This window comes from Pinus tabuliformis, chromosome X (assembly GCF_031772625.1).
Source record: "Pinus tabuliformis cultivar Carrire ecotype Pingquan chromosome X, CPIR1, whole genome shotgun sequence".
Classification (NCBI taxonomy): Eukaryota; Viridiplantae; Streptophyta; class Pinopsida; order Pinales; family Pinaceae; genus Pinus; species Pinus tabuliformis.
In genome coordinates, this window is record NC_142308.1 from 522,260,004 (window position 1) to 522,284,674 (window position 24,671).

Sequence of the window (24,671 nt, forward strand, 5' to 3'; positions counted from 1 at the left end):
GTCCCTATGAACCTATACAACTTGTGGCTATCCCCGAATCTAGAAAAAGACCTAGCTGGTTGAAGTCTACACTTATAGATGCAAAAGGTCATGGAGCAGCTCAAGGTACATTCAAGAAAAGCAAGAAGCCCAAATGATATTCTGGGTATGCAGCCTACATGACAAAACTAATAGAAGCAAAGCCATCCACTTTTGAAGAAGTTGTCAATCACCAAGAATGGAAAGATGCCATGAATGAAGATATCAATCTATAATGAAGAATGGAATTTGGGAGATCATAGCTAGGCCTGAAGACAAATTTGTGGTAACTCCCAGGTTAAGTTGCACGAAACGGGGAAATGGGCATGGGTACGAAACCTAACCCCCCAAATTTTGGAAATGGGGAAACGCAATATATATATATATATATATATATATATATATATATATATATATTAGTACAATTAAGAAATATGTGCAATCATAAAGCATATATGATAAATTCTAATTTATTACATTATGATTAAATTGTCAATTGTCAATGCATAAACTATAAGTCTCTAAATTTACATCACATTTACTCATGAATGATCACATAATGAAAATAGCAATATCCAAAATTAGCCACGAGAAATTTCTAATTTCTTGTCTCATGCTTGATTGGGAGTCCCCTCCTACATAGTTGAACGACCTTAGTGCTCTTGATTAGATACAAGTTCCATACCCTAGTACCCTACATGCTCTTGATTATTGGGAGTCTCCCCTGCATAGAGGGCTTGGTTCTCTTGATTAAATACAAGTTCCATACCCTAGTACATGACAAAATCCAATGGAAACATTAATTCCCCCAATCTGAAATCTTGAAAAACAGGTAAGTCTGATGGATTTTGAGTGAGATTTAAAATTCTACTTTCTCCATATGATATCCAATGAGGGCGAAACCACTCTCAAACATCTCGAGTCATTTCATGGTAATGTTAAAAATTTAAGTAAAAGTGACATTTGAAAAATAAAGGAGAATGTCACTTTTACTTTAAGAATTTAACATTACCATGAACTGCATATCAACACTAGGGCCAAAGGCTTGAACATTAGGCTGCCCCACTCAAAAAAATCCTCTTTTTTATAACTTGAGAGGAATCTAGAAGCATCCAAAAGATATTTTAGTTGCCCAATAAAAAATCAGAAGCGAAAAAAATAAAAATAAAATACAAGAAAAAGTCAAGTTAGAAGAGGAAACTCTGCCATATGGCCTGGAAACTCATTTCCGGCCGTACTGGCCACATTTCTTCCACGGGAAACAGGCCAGTATGGCCAGAAACGCGTTTCCAGTCCGTACGGTACGAGTTTCCTCATTTCCAGCCGAAATCAAACCCTTCTCCAACGTTTCCTGCAACTTAGCTTCCAGGTGGCTCTACAAGATCAAACATGTAGCAGATGGAAGTATTGATAAATATAAGGTAAGATTTGTGACTAGGGGCTTCTCTCAACAAGAAGGCATCGACTATGAAGAGACATTTGCTCCAACAGCAAGGTATACAACTCGACCTCCTTGAGACGCATTCATCACTCTCTCATTCAAGCGGAGGAGGAAGAAGAAGAAGAAGACATCGAAGAAGGAAGAGGATGAAGGAGACTTATCTTTGGGCTATTTTTCTCTCACACGTGCAAAGGAAGGCTAGGGTTTTTGTAGTTGTTCTAGGGTTTTCTTCTACAGGGTTGATCTTGAAGAAGGAAGGAAAAGAAGGTCAAGCGAAGGTCACAATAAGTCATCCTCAAGCTCCAGAAGGAAGAGAAATTCAAGCAAGGATCTGAGGAAGCCTCAGGAGGCTAGAAGAAGCTCACACATGTGGCAGCAGCAACTACAGGAGGGCCGAAAATTTCAGATTTGCAGTGGAGGCCAATGCTCTACAGTTGGGGGTCGAAGTTGTGCTGATGGAAGAGATTTGACTAATTTTGACTTAGTCAAGGAAATCACATCATCTGGAAAGGTTGGACTTGGTCTTGGAGGGTATTGGTCTTGGTCTAGAGGTCTTGGAATTCGTCAATTAAAGAATCTATAAGAAGAGAAGCGATTTTGTGGGTTTTCACCTCAAGTGGAGAGGTTTTGGCCCTGGCTTGTAACCTATATTTTGTGTTCTTTTTTTGGTAGTTGTTTGAAGATACACAAACATAATAATAAGTAAAGAAGCTAATAAGTACGAAAAGGAAAAAAGGCATCACAAGCAGTGATCAAAGATGAGAGAAATCACTCTAATGGTTATACGGTATACCAACAGACTCCACGTCATCCGACGGTATTACACTAAAATTGAATTTCGAAATATATCACTAGGTAAAGAAGAAATTCTTAAACCAAGCTATGGAACTAGTTGAACACTAATTCAATCTAAACTTTGATTGAAATTGACTCTAAAAATACACTTTCAGTCAAATTTATAAGATTGATTTATCTTCGAATTAAAAATATATTGTTGATTTTCATGATCTTCTAGTCTAATAATTACTTTCCAATGATTTCTTAATTAATCCTTCTTGTGTCACATTCATCATTAAGCAATTATACATAGAAAATCTCAACAGTAAAATAATAATGATAGTAGGATCATGAAGAGACAACCAAACACAAGAGACACAAATTTTTACCTTGGGAAAACCCTAACTAGGAAAAACCTAGCAATTTTTTCTTATGAGAAATTAGTCAATTCATCAAAAGTACGAAATAATTTTCCCAGTCAAACTTGGTCAAACATACCACTTTTTCGGCCTTCTGCGACTTGGTCAAATTCTACTCAAATAGGACAAATTTCGGCCTCCTGCAACTACCTCAAAAACGCTAGTCAATTGTAGTCAAACTGCCCAAAAACATATTCATTCAACTACCCAAATCTCAATCCAAAAAAACATAAATAGTCTTGGCCAATGCAGGTCAAACTTTTGTCTTCTTCTCCTCTCTCTCCTTCACATGTGTGAATAGAGGACAGGTGGTTTTGGTGAGATCTGAATTGTGTCAAGTGGAGGAGGTCGAGTGATTCATTTATAATTTTATAGTGATCTAAGGTGCCCCAAGGGGCACATCTCTTAGTGTTGGGCCGACTTAAACAAGTGGAGCCGACCTTATATTTTGAAGGCAAAAATTAAATTCAAAATTTAAATTTCTTCTTTTTCATTTTCCTTTAGGGACAACTTGTAATGAAGAATACCGACCGCAGCTACCAAAATCAACATATACTAGTACAGCAATATAAACCAGCCTAGATCCATCTTAAATCCGGATCTATCAACTGTCGAGAGGGATCAAATCTCTTTTCACTCTAAAATAGGTTTTCATTTCAAGAGATTTGATCCCTCTCGGCACTTGGTAGATCTGGAGTTAAGATGGATCTAGGCTAGTTAATATAAAAGGCACTTTATAAAGTCATTAATATAAAAAACACTTTATAAAATCACTTTATAAAGTCACCATCTAGAGAGTGTTACTCAGACATTTTCACATGTTAGGCACTGCCAATGTAGAAGTACCTATCCGAGCTACCCCAAATATCACTGGTGGATGATCTCATTGTTTCCCTACACCTAGAGTGCTTAGTGAGGCTTTCCATTCGGCTGCTTGATTTTGCAACTAACTTGATGAGGTGTCTTCCATATGTATTAAATTATTAATGGTATAATGGACTCAACATTTGCGCAAACCCTTCTCAAAGTGATAACACTCACGGATCATCATAGGCACAAATATATATCATTGCTAGAACACTGCATCTTCTAGGCATGGCATTGAAGACGCCCACAAGGACATTGATCTAAGGTTACAATTCCAAAAACAAAAGCTTGCCATATATAAAAATAGTATGTAGAGAATAGCCACATGGAAGCCACCTGCGGTGAATTTTGATATAGATACTTGGCAAAACATTCAATGAATATTTAAGAACATAATAAATAATGAATAGAGCTAGTGATCATTCAAACCATCAAAACATTGAAGCACTAATATCCTTTCAATGAAAGAATGACTAATACGTGTGTCTACAATTATAAGGGTCAACAAGAAAGATGACCACTTCAAGCATATTTTTAGAGGTAGGATTGTGTAATGCTGTGCATGCCCTAATAAAGAAACTAGTATATCCTGAATACTGGGTTTAATCATGAATAGAAGCAAGAAACTTATGGTTTAGAATAAGCTCAACACTTGGAAGTTATAGGCCATGCAGATGGCCTCGCCTATCCAAAGGACCAAACAAACAATCCTCGTCAAAGGCTATGAGACAGTCATGAAAATATCTTTTAGTTTCCAAGTAATTACCATTAGCAGTTTGTTATAGAAGTCAGGGTTGTAAATCTATAAATCAATAATGGATGATGGACATCGTAAACCACACCAAATGAGATGATGTAAAAATTTTCAGCTCAAAAGAAGCCATGTTCAGAGACTTTAGCATGGGTGTGGGAACTAGTTCAAGTGCAAATTGGGGGTGGAAACAAAAAGATTCCATGATTGTACTATCAGAGAATCCATCAACAGTGGAGTTATGAAGATTTTACAGACATGAAATATACCTGAAAGAAAATAAATGCAAATGATTTAAAATGACGAGAGCGATTGATAGACTGAAGGTTTATGTTATAGCCATCTACAACTATCTTTTATGATCCTTTAAGTAATAGAGCTGATTTTAGAATCATTAGTTGCATTTTACTGTTTTGAAGTTGCCATGTGGAATCTGTTTCAATTTTCAAGTCATGCATATGTGTCAGGTCTATCTCAGGACTCATCACAGATCTGACTAAATCAAAATATCCAGCAGTGAAACAAATCCTCAAAGGATCCTGCAAGGATCACATCTGGATTTTAACAAGGGTTCAATAGCATAAGTTATTAAACACAAAAGTTGAACAATCAATGCAGGACAGTCTTAGTTAAACTTCCATTCTTATGGCTGGTTTACAGTCTAGACAACCTATACAAAAAGAAAAAACTATTTACTCAAGTGAAAAGGATGAAAGAATCTGACAGGGATGAAACAAATTCTGACACCAAAACTTAATATTTTAGCAGAATTTGTAAAAACTCACCAAAGCAAAGTTTCTTGTTATATCAGCATTGCCATCATCCAAAGATGTAGTAGAATCCAGTAAACTATAACACCTAATCTTGCTGTAGGCTGCCTCATTAGCACTCGCCCACCAGAGACCCTGTTTCATGAGTGAGTGGAAATTTTCCAGCTCAGAAATACATATTAAATATAAAAGTGATGGTATTGTGTAAAGTTGCAAGCCATAGACTTCAGAGTACATACCAAACACCATCTATCCGATCTGTTATGGGTCTCATAGCCTTTGGAATAAGCCTAGATGCTGCAAGTGACTTGAAAACGTGACCTTTGATTGAAACAGAGTACATGGATACAAATTGTTAGCAGCTACCTTCTGGAAATCATTTCTTACCTGTCAAGTACATATATGTAGATATAGATAACCAAGTAAAAAAGAAAGATCGGTTCCACTAAAACTTGCCTTTGTCATCATCTTTAAGGTCTGAAGTTGACTGGCCAGCTTCCACATCTATATTAAGTGTAAGTTGATCACTTGCAATCTTGCGTGTACTCCGAACATGAGGTGCAACAAGACGCTTGCTTACTTGCCCCTGCAAAGAGAGAAAACATGGCATCATATTAGAATAAATCAAAATCAATAAACCATGGGCTAAACTATGAATAGGATGACAACAGATGCATGATGGTTGCAAAGCTGAGTGAAGTTTGAATCATTGACAACTTGTCAGGTTATCCTTTCCTGTCATTCAGGAATAACTACAAATTTCTCCATGGCCTGTCAAACAATGTCCTTCAATGAGTCATCAAGCATATGCGACACAGAAGATGTTCAGTTACCAGTATATACTCCTGGCCTAATGTCCACTAACTGCCATTAAGGAGGTGCCATCAACAGTGAACACCCTGTCTGAACCAATGAAGAAGTTAGGGATAGAACTATAACTATCTCTGGTTCCCTAGCATGGTTTAGTATCCAAAATGCTCTGACCTCCCCTAATTGGCTGTGGAACAATAGTAATTGCTTCTCATCTCATTCTATATTGGTCAAGTTGCCAAAAAGGACAATGCACTCCTCTATCTCAAGCTCTTATAATCATACTAAGTTCTAACATATGCACCAATCACAAGGAGTCATGCTTCGTTACTCGTCCGAGTTGATGCTACGTTGTTAACAAATATTGAGTTAACCAGGGGAAAACCTGAGACTCTGACACCCACAAAGTAACTAAAATCTCCCAAGGACTGCCGCAAGTGCTAATAATGTGCTAATTTCAGGCAAAGGTATTCAGGTCATCAGATCCACAAAGTTTGTAAGTATGCTTGTTAAGCACCCCCTAAGGTTAGATAGTGATTTTGATTTATCATTAAATAATCCCTTTGTAGTTGTGCACTTCAGGTTGGATCTTATGTTTCGTTGTTATCATACAGTGGTTTTGCTAGAGAGAACGTCTTTTACTTACATGGTACAACACTTTATTAAAGTGGACCTCTCAATGCCACACATGTTCACCCTGATTCAATTTGTTGGCAACTAATTTTGAGGAGGGATATGGATATATTTGAGCATTAATCCTTGTGCACACATGTTGATGTTAATTTATCTATTCAATGGTTAAATTAATCTAATTTATTCAAATTAAGGTTAATAGCTTGAGCATCCTATTTTATATGCTTCGTTTTCACCCTTGAAGTGGCTATCTGGACTTAGATGGAGCTTTCTAGTGGTGTGGCCCCCTTCTTGGGCACAACTTTCAATTGATATCTTAGAGCGATTGGCACACTTCTCTAAAATGGCCTCTCTTGGGTTAGTTGGACACTTTATGACATGGCATACAGAGGAATATTTTAACGATGAGTCCAAACCACCTCGACACTTTCTCCTAGGGTTCACTTTATTTAGAGAAGATTTTACGTTTTCTTGGGTGGTCAAGGTAGTTACATGCCACAATTTTCTAGGGCGCACCTCTTCTAGGTGCTCTCTCATCCTTATTGCATGGATATTTTAGTGACAATTAGCATATTTTTTACCATTATTGGAAAGCACCCTCGCCTCTTGGCAAGTATTATTCTTTTGTTTAGGGTGGTTATGGAGGTTGTAATTGGGAAGCATGTTGCACATGAGAAAGTCATGCATGTGACTTAGCATGCTCTTGTACTTGGGTCTTCTTTCTATTTTTGGAGATTAAACTTGGAGGGTGCACGGTGCACCAGTGGAATGTTTCTTCTTGTTGTTTTATAATCTTGGATGGCGCACTTGTGGGAACATTTCTTGCTATTCTCTGAGGTATAGACATTATTATTTCATGGAGTTTTGGCATGGTCAAACCCTAATTTGCCCTTATCTCCTTGGATTTGCTTTGTGGAGATGGTCCATTTGCTATTTTGGGGTTTTTACTACATCTTGTTTTGTGGGAAGCTCCATCTACTTGGCATCTGGCAGATTCATCCATGGAGTTGGTTGCCTTGGTGTTCACACATATGGCGTGGTTGTGCACATTCTTGGAGGGCACATTCCAGGTGGACACTTGGCATTTGACTTGGTTCGATGTTTATTTTTTATGGTGCATCACCATCATGAGCATTATTTGGTGCATACTACTATTTTTGGATGGGGATGAGTTGCCTTTGGGAGGCTATTTCACACATGTTGTAACATGGTCAATTATGGATTTAGGAGAGACTTAACCACTCTATCATAATGATATTTGTTTGACTTGTCTTGGAATTAGTTAAAAGATAACAATATTTCATTGTATGAGAGAAGAGATTCACTCTATAAAATAGGAACCTCTCTCTATTGTAATTGAGGAGAATTTGAAAATTGAGTAGTTCTCCCCTCGTGCTATGTTGGACATCATTTTGGCAAGCTTAATGGAAGAATGGAGGTACCTTCTATCATATGAGAGGCTTAACTTTTTTTTGCATGTTTTTAATGTTGTCTGATAACAGTAGGAAACTTTTGCACGGAATCTGTTATGAAGGCCTTGTAATGGGGCATCTACCATTTAAATAGGAGTAATGTATGGAGATCCTCCTTATTTCCTTTTAGCTGTTATATTTCTGCATATATTAATTCTTCATCATCAAACAAGATGTTGTTGAAATTAATAAATCATTGTATGGCAGCACCTTCATCAACTTGTTCAAGAGTAGTACTAATAGGGCTCTCGAAGACTCATTTCTTTAGTTATTTCCAGCACTATTTTTTAGGATTGTGTTATGTTATTTGCAGCCCTATCTTCCTTCATTCACAAAACAGCCCTCTTTAGAGTGATCTTCCTTGACTCCCTTTGCCCAACATTTGGTCAACACTAGTCTTGGGGGTTTTTACCTTTATAATCCTTTCCCACACTACTTATGTATTCAACTTTTACTATAATCATTTGTTTTGCTTAGGCTAACTCTTCAAAAAATCACCTGGAGCCTTCACTCTATAGCCTTAATCCTAATTTTAGGAAAGTCTCTCCCTTGATTTGGAGAAAATCCAAACAGAAGTGTGAGGAAGAGCTACTACGGTGACAGTGGGTAACCTTCCATAGTGCATAATGAATTCCAATATATAATTACTTAGGTATCTCCTTGTGGTGGAAAAACATAGGAAAACCTCCAGGTGGTTATTGGGGTGCAGAGTGATCACTGAAATGAATTTGCATCTGAAATAAGCATGACCTGACATATGCAGATACAGAGGGAGATGAAAGCTTTGGATATCCAAATGACTAAAGAAAGCACGAGGAGGGAATCATGGGATATGATAGATTTTGCATAACAGCTGCAAATCCCAACAACTGAGTGAATCTGTTCACAATAGACAGACAATGAGATTAACAAGTACAAGACAATGTCGATTGAAAAAATTGCAACTACTTATATGCCATCCAACATTTGCATAATCCATTGTCTATGCAATTGAGCTCAACAAGGTATATCTCATCCTCTGTAAGAATATATCCTGATCTAAAGTCACCCAACGAGATAAAGCTATGACAATGAGTAACTCTAATCACAATCATATAATAAATGTAATGGACAAACCAATTATTATCATCCATGTGTATAGCAGAGCAATGACACTATAAGAAAATAACAAATGGGTATGTATACATAAATCACCCCATTGATTTTTCAACTAGAGGCATTTGAAACATACAGATGGCAATTATTGTAATAATTGCTCCATCAAGACTGAAAGGAGAAAAAAAGAACAATGAGGCAATGACATAAAATACAAGAGTACAATCCATGCTTGTGACTAGAGAAACTCTCAAGCAAATTGGATGATATTATGTGTTTGGGATAGTGTTCAGCACATGCAAGACTGGAGATGGTGTGAAGTTTGTTGCTGACAACAGGAGAGATAAAGATTATATAAATAATTTGTGTGGTAATCTAAATGGGGAATATTGATAAGAGGGAAATATGCATTCGAAGTTTAAGCATTGATGATTGATCAGTTGGGAGGAAAGAAACATGTTCAAGTGAGCCAGGTAATACTATGGAAGAAAAGGCCTCAATCAGAGCACTTACTTGCAATACATGTTGAAACATATATTATATGATTTGATTGTTGTCACGCAAGAATTGATATGATTCAGTTGTGTATATTATTTGCTCTCAATTTATTTGGCTTTTGGTAATTATATATGTGATGCAATATTCTCTCTACAATTTGCATGTGAGGTTATACTTTTCTTATTTTATGTAATAATAGTCTACTTACATAAATAGAAATAAAAGCACTCGGGTTTTGTTTCCAAAGTATTGTGTCTCTGGTGAAGAATCCAGTTGCAGCAGCATTTCAGCTCCGTTGCCAAAGTACTTACTCTTGAAAAATTCAACTGCAGTGTCTAGAGCAAGGACGAAAAATGTTTTACAGATGTTGCAAAGTCCCAAAAGGATGTTAGCTCCCAATCATGATTCTTTAACACATGGAGCTAACTGTTTGATATAACATGTAATGGAAGGTAGAATATTCAGGCATGTGAAAAACTTGGGTAACACTAAATGTTTTCCATATTAAATATGTCAAAAATATGCAATACACTAATCCTGGTACATACAAAGGAGAAGTTAATAAAGCTACCCAATTTTATAAACAAACTGGTTGAAAACTTGAATTTATTTCATTTATCTAAAGTAAAGTTCCACTTTCATTGGGAAGTTGACTGTTGAATACATTGGAATCTTGTTATTATCCTAATCGGCTGTTTTAAACTCCTGCATGGTCGTTATACAGTCACTACAGATGGTATGAAAATGTGTGTCCACTTGAGTCAATATGTTGGTGGCTTAGTGCCATCAGTTGGCATTTTCAATACTAATGTTTTAGTTCCTATGTCCGCAATAGTCTCTTTCTGCATGCTCTCCTTATTAGTAATTGAAATTATCTCCATCATTGATGTTAGGATTTCCCTGAGAATGGACTTCAACAAGATAATAATTTTTAGCCAGCTTAAACTTAAAAATTCCAGCTAAGGAGATTGAGAGCACTTTATCATATTTTTCGCAATTACAAGGTTTTCTAGAAATCCTAAAACACAGTTTGGAACATGTCTGTAGGCAGATTAAGTATCTGATATATACAATTTATTTCTAACTAGGCATTCTAGACAAAAAAGGATAACTTAAAATTTTTTGTAAAATAAGAAAAAGAGCTTAGAAAATTACAATTTCTTCAATTTCTGACACTTCTGCACCAGCAGCAATAGCTCCTAACGCAGAACTTCTTTCTCTCTGAAGACTTTCAACTTGAGCTTGCTTATCACGAAGGGAAGCCTCAAGAAGATCCACCTTACTTGATAACTCGTGCATCTTATTTCCTGTATCTTGTAACAAAACATCCTTGCTTTTGGACTCTACCTGGAAACTTTCTGATTCAGAAATAATAGCTGAAATTCTATTTTCTAGTGAACCAACAAGTGCATGTGTTCTCCCAGCTTCTCTATCCTCAAGAAGCCTATCATGCACTCCAAGTTTTGAAACCATTGTTTCCAACCATGCCTGCAGCTCTTGCAGCTCAGTGCCTTTTCTTTTCACATTTTCCTGTGTGGCCAAAATATCATTGGTGCACCTTGTAACTTCTTGCCTTAATCGTGAAATCTCAGCATCACGACTTTCTAACTTTAATTGCAAAGTTTCAACCTCTGCAAGGAGACTTTCTGAAAGCTGATGCAAATCTTTTAGTTTGTTTGATGTGGCAGAAAGTTTGGCCACAGCTTTGCCACGAGAAGATTCAAGGTTTTTGAATGCAACCTCTTTTTGCTGAATATTGTTCTCCAGTTCCTTTACTTTACTTGATAAATTCTCTAATTGCAAGTCAGCTACATCAAGTGCTTGCATAAGATCCTCCACTTCTATATTTTTGGAACATGCACATAAGTTAGCTAAGGATTCCGAGTCAAAATATTTAAAGATTTATTGAAACCACACACTCAAAGAAAAATACTAAAAAATTACCTTGGTTCTTGGCTGACAAGGCATCATGCAAGGATGCTATCTCCTCTTGTATCCCCTTTGTGGAAGCCTCTCGTGCTCGGAAGTCCTCAACACTGAGTTCCAACGAGTCGCAATTATTCTGTAGCATTTCAATGTATTTCTCTAACTCACAAATTCTTGACTTGTCCATTTCCCTTTCACGTGAAAGATTATCAGCAACACTTTCTGCATTCTTTATTTGAACTTGAAGCTCACCACACATCCTTAATTTGTCATCTTCGCTTGCTTCTAACTGTGATACTTTAGATCTGAGCTCATCTAACTTGTATTTGTATTTCTGAGTCATAATATGTACAAAGTCCTTGATAGCCAACAACAGGTTTTCAGCTATCTCAGCACTGTATTTATCAGTAAAATCAACATGATCTGTGGAATGCAGAGGTTGAGAAATATTTGATGCCAACCTGTTGCCACTGGTTATTACCATTACATGCCCTTCAGAATGTGATCTCTCTACATCCTTAATCTTCATATTCTCAAGTTCTGCCATGGCACTACTGAAAGCATCATGAAGGATGGTAATACTACTATGTAACATACTAATTTCAGCATCCTTCTGTTTTGTGAGATCATCGAGAACTTTAGCATTTTGCTTTAGAGACTCGAAAGATTCTGCGAAATGTGTAACTTCCTGCACTGCAATCTGCAAAACATGTGACACACCTGTAGCCTTCTGGTTAAAAGCAGTTGACTGCCCTTCCAATCTATTTTTGAGAATCTCAACATCAGCCATGCATCCTTGCAACTCATGCTCAAAATAACGCAAGTGTTCATCAGTCATCTCTCTTCCGTGTGTGCCATGATGTTGTGTTGTATTGCCTACATATTCTTCATGGTGCCCTGCAAAAGACTCACTCTGCAATTTTTTTCCCTGGAAAAGGAGGAAAAGTAAAGGAATATGAAAGTCTGTCAAATATGCACATAGAAAAATAGCACTAACATTCACAGTATTTCAAAAAGCATTCCCCTGACAAACTAGCCATAGTCTGTCGAATACACAAATGCAAGCAGAACACAACTATATTTCCTGCATACTTCATATAATATTTCCCTCATCGACAGCAAGGGTTAGCTCAACTGGTTGTTGCCATTTGGATAGCTCCATGCCAGCAGGAGCCCAGTTCATATCCCCCTGGCTTACATGGGCTACTCTAAGCTAACATGGTAACAGGTTTACTAGGGATGCCATCCACAAATGTGGGGCAGCAACCCTTGAGATTCCCTTGAGATTCCCTGTGAGGTTGTCCTGTGTAATAATAATAATAATACCATTATTATTTTTTTCCCTCACTGAGCAAATAATTAGATTGCAAAGTAGTTATAAGTTTTGACAAAATTATAAGTAAATATCAAAAAATAATATTTATATAGTTTTCCACGCAAATACTATTACACCAAAATGCAAAGAATATCAACAGTCAAGCCATTGGTCATGAAATGCAATAAGAACAAAATCTTACGGATTAAGCTTACATTGTGATATAAAATGGACGTAACTTTCAGACACGCTGAATTCCTTCCATTTTGTACAACACAATATGTATGCATTAGCTTAGGATTAAGTTTACATTGTGATATAAAACGGACATAACTTTCAGACGCGTTCAGTTCACTCCATTTTGTACAACACAATATGTATGTATTAGCTTCAGGACAACAACAAAACCTTCTGCAAGTATATCCAAACTTGCCATCATAAACCAAATATTACTGTTGAAGGTATTTCAATTTCATTTGTCTACTCTGTATGAGTCCTAAAATGAGAATGTCAAGAACCATACATTGGCATACTGCTAGGTAGTACATGCAATACAATAATTGACCTACATTTTCTGATCAGCATAGATCCATCTTAAACCTGGATCTATCAAGCACCAAGAGTGATCAAACTTTTTAAGGTGTAAACTTTTTATCATTTAACATGAAGTAATACCTAACATGGAAATAAATGATGGAAAAATTTACACCTTAAAAAATTGATCCCTCTCAATGCTTGATAGATTTGGGTTTAAAAAAGGATCTATGCTGGTTTGTTTTAGATCTGGGTTTAAGATGGATCTACGTTTGTTAGTGTTTTTAAATGTTATCATGTACATATGTATATAAGTAATTTTTTTCATGTAGATAGGTACAGACATTGTTATTATTTTTTTGTTGTCCCATTATATTATGTGACAACATCGGCCCCATGCTGTACTGCAGAGCACCTAGCAGTGCAATCAACTATTAATAGAGTAATATTTTTTGTTCACTGTCAACTAATAAAAAAAAATCATGTTTCTACTTTCATTAATAAATCATGAACATAAATAAGTATCCATTACTTTGCTTATTACAATAATTAAGTAGACACTTTTTCTATTTGCAGGCCCAACTCATAATCAAAAGTAAATCTTTGTTGTTATTAGTATTGAGATATGTTAAACACACACATGGCAGCATCATAATATGAAAGATAAGCAGGAAAGTACATCTATTATTTGACAATGATATACATTTATAGTACATTCATATGACCGTTGGGTTCCACATCCCAAGGTCTCTTGGACTCTCATGGTTGTTCACATTCTACACCAACCCATAGAGGATTAGGTGTCCAATATTCCCCCCCTTAATTCGAAGGGTTATGTATGAGTCCAAGAAGATAGTTGTAATACAAAATGTGCAAAAAACATGGCAACACTAGGCTAAATGTGTTCTCTGAAATGTTGGTATAAAGGGTGATGGTTTAAAGATGACCACCAACGCAGGAACGCTTAGTGCAGTTCCCAGAACTCTTCCAATTCTGGGATGAAGCTGAGGTCTTCTGCTAGAGGAAGTGCTCTTAATGTTTTGAAGAGGGAAACCTTCAACCATGAAAGGGAGGTCTCACCCCGCATAAAAGAGAGAACCTCAACCTGAAAAGGGAGGTCTCAACCTTTGATGGTTTAAGGATGACCAACAACTCTAGAATGCTTAATGCAATTCCTGGAACTCTTACAAAACTCGCAAGAAGATGAAGCCTTCTGCTAGAGGAAGTGTTCCCAATTCTTTGAAGAGGTATCACCGACTGAAGGCATCTTCAGGGGCATCTTTGTCTCTGACTACAACTTTGAATCTGGTATGGCAGGTTGTGGCTCAGGCTCGCTTGATGTGGCTTTGAAGCTTGTAGATGACCATCATTTCCCCCCTGTCAGATACAAGGTGAGATGATGGAGAAAACTCAACTACAAGACTGTTCAATACTCTAGAACAAGTTCGGACATGTGATTGGAATATCTTCTTGGCTGTTGATGTCCATTGCCAAGAAGCGATCCATCCAAGATGAATCTTTGTTCTTGCAGGAGGTTTGTTTTCTGAAGCATTTGTTTGAAGAATGATTGGTTTTATGACAGTGCTTACAAGGATGAAGATCAAAACAATGATCTTTCGTATGGCCAACTCAGTCACAGTGTTGGCATTTCACAATATGTTGTTGTTGTTGCTATTGTTGTGGAGGAGGGGCAGAATCTAAAATAGTTGAAGGTGAATTGTCATGAAGTAATCCAGCACTCTGAAACTGGATGGGCTTTGAGTAATCTCGAATATGAAAGGAAACCTCCTTGTCATATCCAAGACTTGTTCTATGCTTGTCATGGACAAGCTCTTCCCAAGGTCTGATGATGGGCTTGGGAAGTGCAAACTGAACTTCTGCATCTGCATGTAATTCTGTTGCTTCATTGGGCACTCGATCTGAATCAACTTGCTGCTTATGGGAGTCTGTTTCAATGTTCTGAACAGAAACAGGTTCAAAATGATGACTCCTCTATTTTAATTCCTTTTGTTGAAGCTAAGATTCAAGCTCCAAAAATTCTATCTTCTCCTGTGTATATTCTAGACATGTTTTAATATCACAGAGAGTGTTCTTGCTAATTTTCATTGTATCATGATCAAAGGAATGTATCATAGCTTTCAAGAACTCTAATATTTCAGTAATTCGAGCCATATTAAAAAAAAACTGATCACAACTATGACTTAATGAGGAAAAGTAACACCCACCCACAGTACAAAGACACGGCAAAATCCTCTGTAAATTTGCACCAAATAGCCAATGTGCAACCAGCAAACAAGAATGACTTTCCTCTACAAAAGACTGCTTTGATGATGTTCAAAACGATTTTGTTTCAATTCTATCTGCCTTGGTGTTGCCATGCAAAAATATGTTAGTGCCTCATAGTCACTCTTTATTTTGACCTCAAAATATATATATATATATTTGAATGATAAAACTAGAAATTTATAAGTTTAAAATGTTTAAAGCAATAGCTGCAAGGAAAAGATTCCTGGTTCGCAAGGAGATGGCTGATCTATTCGACATCCTTATCTGGTCATCCGGAAAGCCGTGTCGATGTAAATTGGCTTAAATTATAAACCAGCACCTCATTACTACGCCTATCTCTGATGAAAACCAAATCTCTCATTCCTTCAAAATCAAGCATAAAAGTTCCAAAATGAAAGACGTTGTCCCTTCCGTCTGGATGCAAAATAGTTAAAGGGATCCTTGCAATCTCTGTAAACTGAACTATTGATTGTGAATTCTTTAACTCCGATATAATAATTTCATCTGAACCAGATACACATAAACCATCAACTATAGCTTGTGAAGCAGAAAAGTCACATATTTCATCTTGACCATCAATCAACGCATCTCAACCATGGTTCCAGCGTAACACCAATTCCCGCCTATTTAGGAAGCCATTAATGGATCCAACGTCTCTGGTCAACTCCAACAAAGGCGAGAAGAAGCTGTTGTCGAATTTACAGAAGGTTGTTGATTTTCTTCAGAAGAAACCCCAATGCTGCGCAATATCCTATCACGGAGCCTTCTGCTTCCAATGGTTGTGAACCCCCTCTTTGCAAATCTGCCAAGCTGTGGAATTAGGACCCTCTCACAATTCCTAATAGCTCTGCACAAGCTAACGGTGCTGCTTTCGCTCTCTCAGACAAATATTCCACCAATATAAAACTGAGTCCATAACTACAAAAATCCCGTATACAAATGGTAATCTAGTAGGCAGCAAATGGTAAAACCAAAGCCATGGCTTGCACACATTTGGTATAAATAACAGAATCATATAACCATCATTTTACTACTCAGCTAATGCACTTGGTGAAGAAGTGTATTGAACTGTTTAACAAGATTGTCGAGAACAAAGAGGAGTATGCCAAGTTCTATGAGGCGTTTTTAAATAACTTAAAATTGGGGATACATGAGGACAGCCAGAACAGGGCAGAGTGGGTAGGTTTTATGCAGAGAATCTAGCTCAAATATGGCTGACATGCGGTTCATAATTTCTGAGCTATAGTCGGGTAGTCTAACCAACCTGGAACCAACGCATTTCATTTCAGGGGTCAAACCAACTGCTTCATTCACCGAAGACAATTATGGAAAGGATTGTCAGACCTCAATCAACGCACACGAAGGTTGTCCAACTCAACACTGAGCTTTAATAGCAGGCAGCTTTAATCACAGTTTTCGATGCATTCAACACACAAATGAAGAGCACCATTTAACACCAATATAGCTCCAAGTCAGCACACAAATGAATCAATGAGCCATACACAAAACCGATTTCTTTGTCTACAATAGAGCCTTAATCTTCAGCACATACAGCGCACATATTAAGAGCAACAACCATCACAAAAAGGAACGACCCTTAAAACCAATGCTCAGGGCATTGAATGAATTTTCAGCAGAGATTTGACCGTACCATATTTTAGCACAAACAACAAATATACACCAGCCTTCAAAAAGAACGCACAGGATTCATTAATTGAAATAAAACGGCCAACACCCCAGGAGATATATCAATGCCAATACATATCAAAAACTACTGGGCCATGCAGAAAATTAGTGCATAACGTAGCTAATGCACAGATGGATATAACGCATAGGGACAGTGTATAATGGCAAGAAAATAGCTGGAGATACAGGAGTAAAGAGCAAAATTGGGATCTGTGTCCAACAAGATATGGTAAAATTAACAATCTTTTCTCTTTTTAATTATAACACAAAAACATAATTTAGATTGGATTGACTTTAAAGCCTGTATTTCTATTTTTTTAATTAAGCTGACATTAAATTTTTACTTTTTTACTTTTTTATCTAATGCTATGTGATAACATCTCCCCCATGCTAGGCAGTAGAGCATCTATCAGTGTTACAAACACCTGTTACTAAGGCAGTTGGGCAGCCATACATAGAAAATTTGAAAAAAGTCTTAACAGACTCCATAATAATAACCTTGTATGATGATGTTACTAATAAAATGACTTTGGATTCCACCTAATATTACATTATGAAGACAAATACTAACTACACCCAAAAAAGTGAAAGCAGGGAAGTGAGCTTCCAAATGAAAATAACAATTACAAATTACAACCTCATATAGGTGGTTGGAAAACAAATGTTATATAACCACGCATATAGGAGGTCTCAGGGTCAATTCCACCTGGGCTGGCTGCCTCTGTTGTGTGCCTCACTCGATGTCCCCACCAGATCAGGAATTGTAATCCTCACCAACAGTTTTAAACTGGGTACCATCTACAAAAAGTGGGGAAGTGCCCAAGGGTTTCCCCACAAGGTTTTACCTGGGGAAAAAAGGAATAACCAGACCTGAGCGTTTTAAAAAAAAAATGACCATCTTAGATAATGTACACAGGAAGAAAATGGTAATACAGAGCTGTAATAGGACAAAGGGGCCATAAAATTTAATTCTATTATTTAACAACTTGATATATGTTAATCCCCGTAAAGGCATAGAGAATTAGAGAATACTCTATGGTTGCCAAATACCAGATCTTGCCAATGGACTCTTTTAAAGCAGTGTTCACTGTTTTCTCACTATCTCTATCTTTATAGTCATGGAAAGTTTCTCCGACTCGAGTCAGGGACAAGATCTGCATTGCCTTCTGTAAAACCTTTATTATTTATATACTATTCCAGATAGCTACAAATAAATATTTATGAGAATATCTACATCTTAAGTATTTGACATTTGTGTTTTCAACGTTTAAGAATCAGACAGGCACAAAGCGAGTACACACCTCTAATGGTGTGCTTCTAAATAGTGTGTTGAATACTCAGATGTTTCCCTCTCAAATAGTAAAAGAATTTAACAAGTAACTTAAAGTTGAAAAGTGCATCACTAAATGATTTTCCTTCTAAATTACATGGAATCTAAGAAATAGAGAAATAAATAATGGAGATCGAGAAAATGAAGTAAAAAATAAATCAAGCCCCAAGGGTTAGCTCAATTGGTTGAATCCGCGTCTTTAAAACACCTTTGCTGTTGAGAAGTCACGGGTTTAATTCTCTTGACACCCTCGGGGTCAGGCTCCGTGGTTGATCCCTTTGGGTGGATCTGCCTGGTACAAATATTCCGTGGACGAAGCGGTCACTGATCTCCGAGGTCCATGAACCACATCGCAAATAAATAAATAAGTAAAAAATCAGCAATACTCCAAGTAGACCTTGAACAGTCTTGCTGAGTCCATAAAAAGCCGACAAAGATAATGAAATTAGGAGATATCCAGCCCTCTCCAAAGGACCCTGGCATGTCTTTCAGTACAGAGATGAATTTGTTAATTTTCAAAGAAAGAAACAATATTTCTTTGAAAAAACATTGAAACTGTGTGCTGATAGTCTTGGCTTCATATAGATCATGGACATGATAACGATTCCACTTTTAACAACAGTTTACAATCTTCAAAATCTGTTCAACGTCATGGAAGAGAGACTAGAGAAAATTTGAAGCAGAATAATTTCAGAGGAACAAGAAGCAATTCATTCCAGCAGAAAATCCAAAAGACAGGATAGGATAATCAAGTTGTTAGAATTTCATGCCAGCAGAAAATCCAAACGTCTGGTCTATGTTTTAACTAAAAAACACAACACAGTGAAATGCCTAACCTTTTAAAATTTTTGCACAGAAGAATATACCAGCAATTAGATTAATGTACAGTACATGAGAATTATGCCCAAATCTGATTTCTCATTAGTCCTTTAAAAAGAAAATCCACAGGGCTCCCATACTAGGGAAAGTGGCCCTTTACAATCCCTGTACAAAATGCCAAATATAAGACAATACTTACAGGTCCCTTGTACAAATTACCTGGGCTGAGGCTAAGCCTTATCAATCCTCAACTGCCCCAAATTACCACTGCTGTGGCAGTCCCTTACCACAGAGAATCCTTGCTGTGGTCTTCCAAGCACCACAGACATTACCAGCTGTCCAAAACTTGCTGCTGTAGCTCCTTAAATCCTCGGATATCCCACAGAAAACCCTTGTCCTCCTTTTCTAGCCTATGGCCTGCCCTAACAGGCCTCCCTTAGCCCTAGTCATGCTCCCTTAGGCCTCAGATCTTCTGCGGCCAGTCCTTTTCCTAGGCTATGTCCAGCAAGCCCTTTACTGCCCAAACAAACTTCAGCCCCTTCTCTGCTGGCTGTGGCTGGCCTTACCAGGCCTTCTCTAGGCTGTTCAACTACTCTTAACCTCAAATCCTTCCTTGCTGTCCTTGGCTTGCTTGCTGAGGAAGCAGCTTGATCAGTCAGTCCTCAAACTAGGGATCAGCCTCCTTTTCCAGCCTGCTGCTTCCCTTCTCCTGCGTCTCCTTTGGCTGCCTGCAGCTACGTCTCTTCTAGCCCTCTTTTACCACACAAGAAGAATACTCCTTCACCTTTTTGTCCTCCAGCCTCTCCATTGGCTTCTTACTTATACTTGTTCTTAGGTCCCTTAGGAAGCCTTCTTTTCCTTCAAGTAACCTCCAACATCAGCCTTAACATTAAATTGAAATTTCCTTGGGCACAGAACCCCATCACTTTGGGTGCAAAGCCCACAACTTGAGTGCAAATCCCACACACTCATCTTTGTGTTTCTCTCTCACAAGCCTAGCACCAAGGACATGTGAGAGTACTTCTTGATGCTACCCAATTACAACACTCCCTCTTAGCGAGGGAGGTACTTCCATTCTTTGTGTAATGTCCCTTCCTAAATTATTTTGGAACAAGATTAATTTCTACATTTTGGGGCCAATTTTGGAGATGGAGCCCATTCGATTTTGTTAGGAAACTTAGGAGTTAGAAGTAAGTTATTTTGGTTTTATTAGTAGCATGTGGGGGCCACCCAATAGTTTGAATTGCGTGAAAGGGAAAATCGATGGCTTAGTGAGGGACCCACGAAGGAGGGAAAATGGAGGGAAAAAGTCTCCATGAAATCTATAAAAGGAAGGCAACACTCCTCATTTCATCATCTTTTGGACATATTGAACTCAACCTTAGTTGCTTGAGATGCTTAGCCTGGTCAACCATTGCTTAGCACGAGTTCTCCAAGCAGAGAACTCACCCTCTCTTCGGTGGACCACAAGTGCCACCCTAGTGAGGTTTCTTTTTATCATTCCGGGAGATTGCAGATGGATATTCAGATCCCCCAACTCAACCATCATTTAGTCAGTGCGTACTCAAGAAGGACGCAGTAGTGGAATATGCAGTAGATAATTCAGTGGCCTTCCGAGGAGCAATTGTCAGAGAAGTTTTGGAGAAGGAAGCACAAGGGAAGACTAGCCTTTAGGAGGATTTTTGGAGCTGGGGATGTCTGTTTGGGAGCAGCATGATTGCCAGAACTCAAAGCCAACATAGGAACTCATCATTGGGCACACATGGGAATTCGTGGGTCGGTGGTGGAGAGAGTATTTGTCGGGAGAGACAAGGGCAATTTCGGGGAAGATTATCTCAACCATTTTGGTGTGTTTGGGAGGGCTTATTCTAGAGCTACAAGCAAGCTGTACATTTCAGCAGTTGGAGGAGGGCGCGGTTCTTGGGAGGCTGAATTTCCGGGGTCAAAACCAGGCCAAACCCTTTCTGGGTTTTGGTGGGATTTGGTTGAGAAGCTTGGGACTAATTTTGCAAAATTTTCTGGGCAGATCTAAAGGGTCAAACAAGGGTCCCAACTCAGCCAACAACTAGTGGAGCTAGGGGGAATTTGGGTCAAAATTTCGAGGTCAACACTTGGCCAATACCTTCGTGGGTTATTTTGGGTATTTGGTGGAGAGTCCGGGGTTAATTTCTCGGAATTTTCTTAGCACCAAAGGTGGCGTTTCCAGCACCACCTTTGCAGCAGACAGCATAGTTTCACAAGGGTAGCGCAGGGCATCATTGCAGCAATTATTTGTGCCATCTGGGCTTGATCATGCTTGCCATTGAGGTAAGCCCAAAAGCACCACTTCCACATTATTGTACTTTTCCCAGATTATAATAAAATGGCTCAGCTGTTGGTTATTCTTGGACTTTTCATGGGTGTGCACTGAATGTTTCAATTTTATGGTGTTGTTTTTATTGTTTGCTTTGCACAGCACTATTTTTCCTAGTTTAAAACATTTCACTTTGGAAGTCTCTTTGTTTCGCACACTAAGACACAATCATCTTCCACGGTTGCTCTCCAACATTCATCATAAGCTTCATCTTTCATAACAGAAGCAAAACCTGTTGTAAGAACATAACCCTTCATAGAAGTTTCCTTGCTACTATAAGCATCCTGCTTCTTCTTTTCCCGGTAGGCCTTTAAGCTAGTGCATGGCTCGTTCTTGTCAAATATGGAAGTCTCCTTTCTTCTCTCTAACGATGCACTCTTCTAGGGTTGTTGACTCTCCCTCTGAATCGGCAAACTCCCTCTAGAACTAGACTCCCTCTGAGTCTCTGAAGCTTTCTTCTTTCCTTAGCCAACAAGCTTGTCCTTTAGCCTATGCAGGCCATTCTCTCTGACTCCAAGAACCACTCCTAGGCAAGAGTTAGATCCACTGCACTTGAGCATCACCTTTTCATTCTAGAATAGAACATCAAACCCATTTGCCTAAATTGATGTGACTAAAAGCATGTTGCATCAAAGCTCTATGAAATTTCCACGATTGTAATAACCAGAATTTAATCTACTATCTACTGGAGATTAGTTGTCTTCAGAATTTTAATTCGGAAAATAACGATTTATTCACTATTGCAATCTTCCCAAAATTAAATATTGGATCTGAGAAAATAATGCACATACAAGAAATTGGACACCAAGATTTTTGGACAATAGTCAGCAATTTAAGAGTACAATGATCTGCTTGCCTAATGATGGCAAAGCTCCAGCAAATAATAATCTCCACTGGAAAATAATATGGAGACACAAAATCCCCTCTGCAAATCGATTTGGCCTCTTTCCAGCAATTTGGATTGCCTATCAGAAATTTGCACTGCCTTCTCTGGAAAATTTATGCAGCCTCTGGAAATCACTTCATGCGAGCCAAATTGCCTCCAGCACTGCTCTTGGCCCACTCACTCTGCCTTTGGGTGATAGATTCATTGTTGGCTCACTCAAACAAACTCATCAACCACCTGCAGTATCTAATTGGCCACTCACACTGCTAATTTCGACCTCCTCTTGCAGATAAAATCAGCCTCTTTTCTTGACACTAAAACACTGGAAAATTTGTGGAGATACTCTCTAGAATTCTCCTCCCAGATCTCTGCTAAAACCCTTGTTGTCGGTGTCTCCCTCTGCTTCAATTGTGCCCTTGCTGCAAATCGATCTGGCCTCTTTCCAGCAATTCGGATTGCCTACCAAAAATTTGCACTGCCTTCTCTGGAAAATTTATGCAACCTCTAGAAATCACTTCATGCATGTCAAACTGCCTCCAGCATTGCTCTTGGCCCACTCCCTCTACCTCTAGGTGACAAATTCAATATTGACTCACTGAAACAAACTCCTCAACCACCTGCACTATCTAACTGGCTACTCACACTGCTAATTTCAACCTCCTCCTGCAAATAAAATCAACCTCTTTTCCTGACACTAAAACACTAGAAAATTTGTGGAAATCCTCTCCAAAATTCTCCTCCCAAATCTCTGCTAAAGCCCTTGTTGTCAATGTCTCCCTCTGCTTCAATTGTGCCCTTGCTGAATCACTGCAACTGGGTAAGTCAAATTGCTCAAGTGTGTCTCTCCAACCCCATTGACTTACTCTTATAATTTCTCGTTGATCAATCAATGGCCATGATCTAATCACAATCAATGGCTAAGATCATCTTGACTCCATCAAATGACTTTTCCAGATGACTCTAGAGAAAAATTGATTTTCCTCGATTAATTCAATTTAATTAACCAGTTTTCCTAAGTTAGACTTAGGAATTTTAATAATTGGTCAATTAATCTAATTGAGGTGTTTTCTCACGAAACCTTTTTTGGGTATTGGAGAAAATGTGTTCCCTAGCCTCATAGACACCATAGAGACTAGAACACCTATCCGTTACTACTAAAAACTAACAAGCTCCAATAACCAAAGTACATCCTAGACTCGCAGCAGTCCACCGGACTCCATGCTAAATGGTACAGTCCTAATTCCTCTGACTGCATGTTGACTCTTATCACCAATCTTCACATGTAGATCAGAGTCCTACTCAGTCAGACACTCAAATACTTATCGTGTTCTTGTCATATGCTTCAAAGCCCCGTTATCTAGGAACCAAGCACCCTCACGAATGGTGCTCCCAAAGAAATGAGAGATAAGAGAAAACTCCTCGTTGAATCTCCTAGTGAATTCATCCTCGTCGACTATAGCTAGAGCGGCCATCATCATCTCAAGCTTCTTCTTTTTGCCTCCTTTCTTCTTATGCAAACACTTGCTTGCATAATGACCAAGCTCTTTGCATAGAAAGCATTTCACTTTGCTCAAGTCCTTCTTGTTTCCATTGTTGAACCCCCATTTACCCTTCTTCAACTTATTAGTGAGGACAATGTTCTCATCATTAGGTCTCTTCTGCTGAAGATCCTAATCCCGAAGTTCCTCCTGGATGAAATCATCCCATAACATGTTCCAATCTGGAAGTTCCTCTCATGAGTCTACTCCTTTGATGAATGGCTTCCATTGTTATGAGAAGCCCTTTTTTGCAGTCCTCACCAACTCTAATTCTTCCACATTATCCACTAGAGCTGCAAGCTCATCACGAACTTGTGAGATATGAAGTCGCGTTCTTTACACATGTCATCTTGATGTCCCTAGGCTTCTCTCTCAATACCATCTTCTAATTCTCATTCTTGTTCTGAAAAAATGCTTTTAGAGCTTCCCACATGTGCCATGCAGTGT

General features: G+C 38.2%; 1 protein-coding gene across 4 annotated transcripts in view; it reads right to left on the reverse strand.

Annotated features, from left to right (window-relative positions):
- Nucleotides 1-24,671, reverse strand: part of LOC149140986 (nucleoporin) — a 94,334-nt gene that overhangs the window by 40,931 nt on the left and 28,732 nt on the right. For all 4 annotated transcript variants that reach the window (XM_089453351.1, XM_089453350.1, XM_089453353.1 and 1 more), the window contains 5 exons: nucleotides 11,496-12,405; nucleotides 10,707-11,392; nucleotides 5,500-5,629; nucleotides 5,283-5,364; nucleotides 5,059-5,178 (listed from right to left, as the gene is read on the reverse strand). In XM_089453351.1, coding sequence (XP_089309477.1) covers nucleotides 5,076-5,178; nucleotides 5,283-5,364; nucleotides 5,500-5,629; nucleotides 10,707-11,392; nucleotides 11,496-12,405 — 1,911 coding nt within the window. In that variant the 3' untranslated portion in view covers nucleotides 5,059-5,075. The remainder of the gene's footprint in view (nucleotides 1-5,058; nucleotides 5,179-5,282; nucleotides 5,365-5,499; nucleotides 5,630-10,706; nucleotides 11,393-11,495; nucleotides 12,406-24,671) is intronic.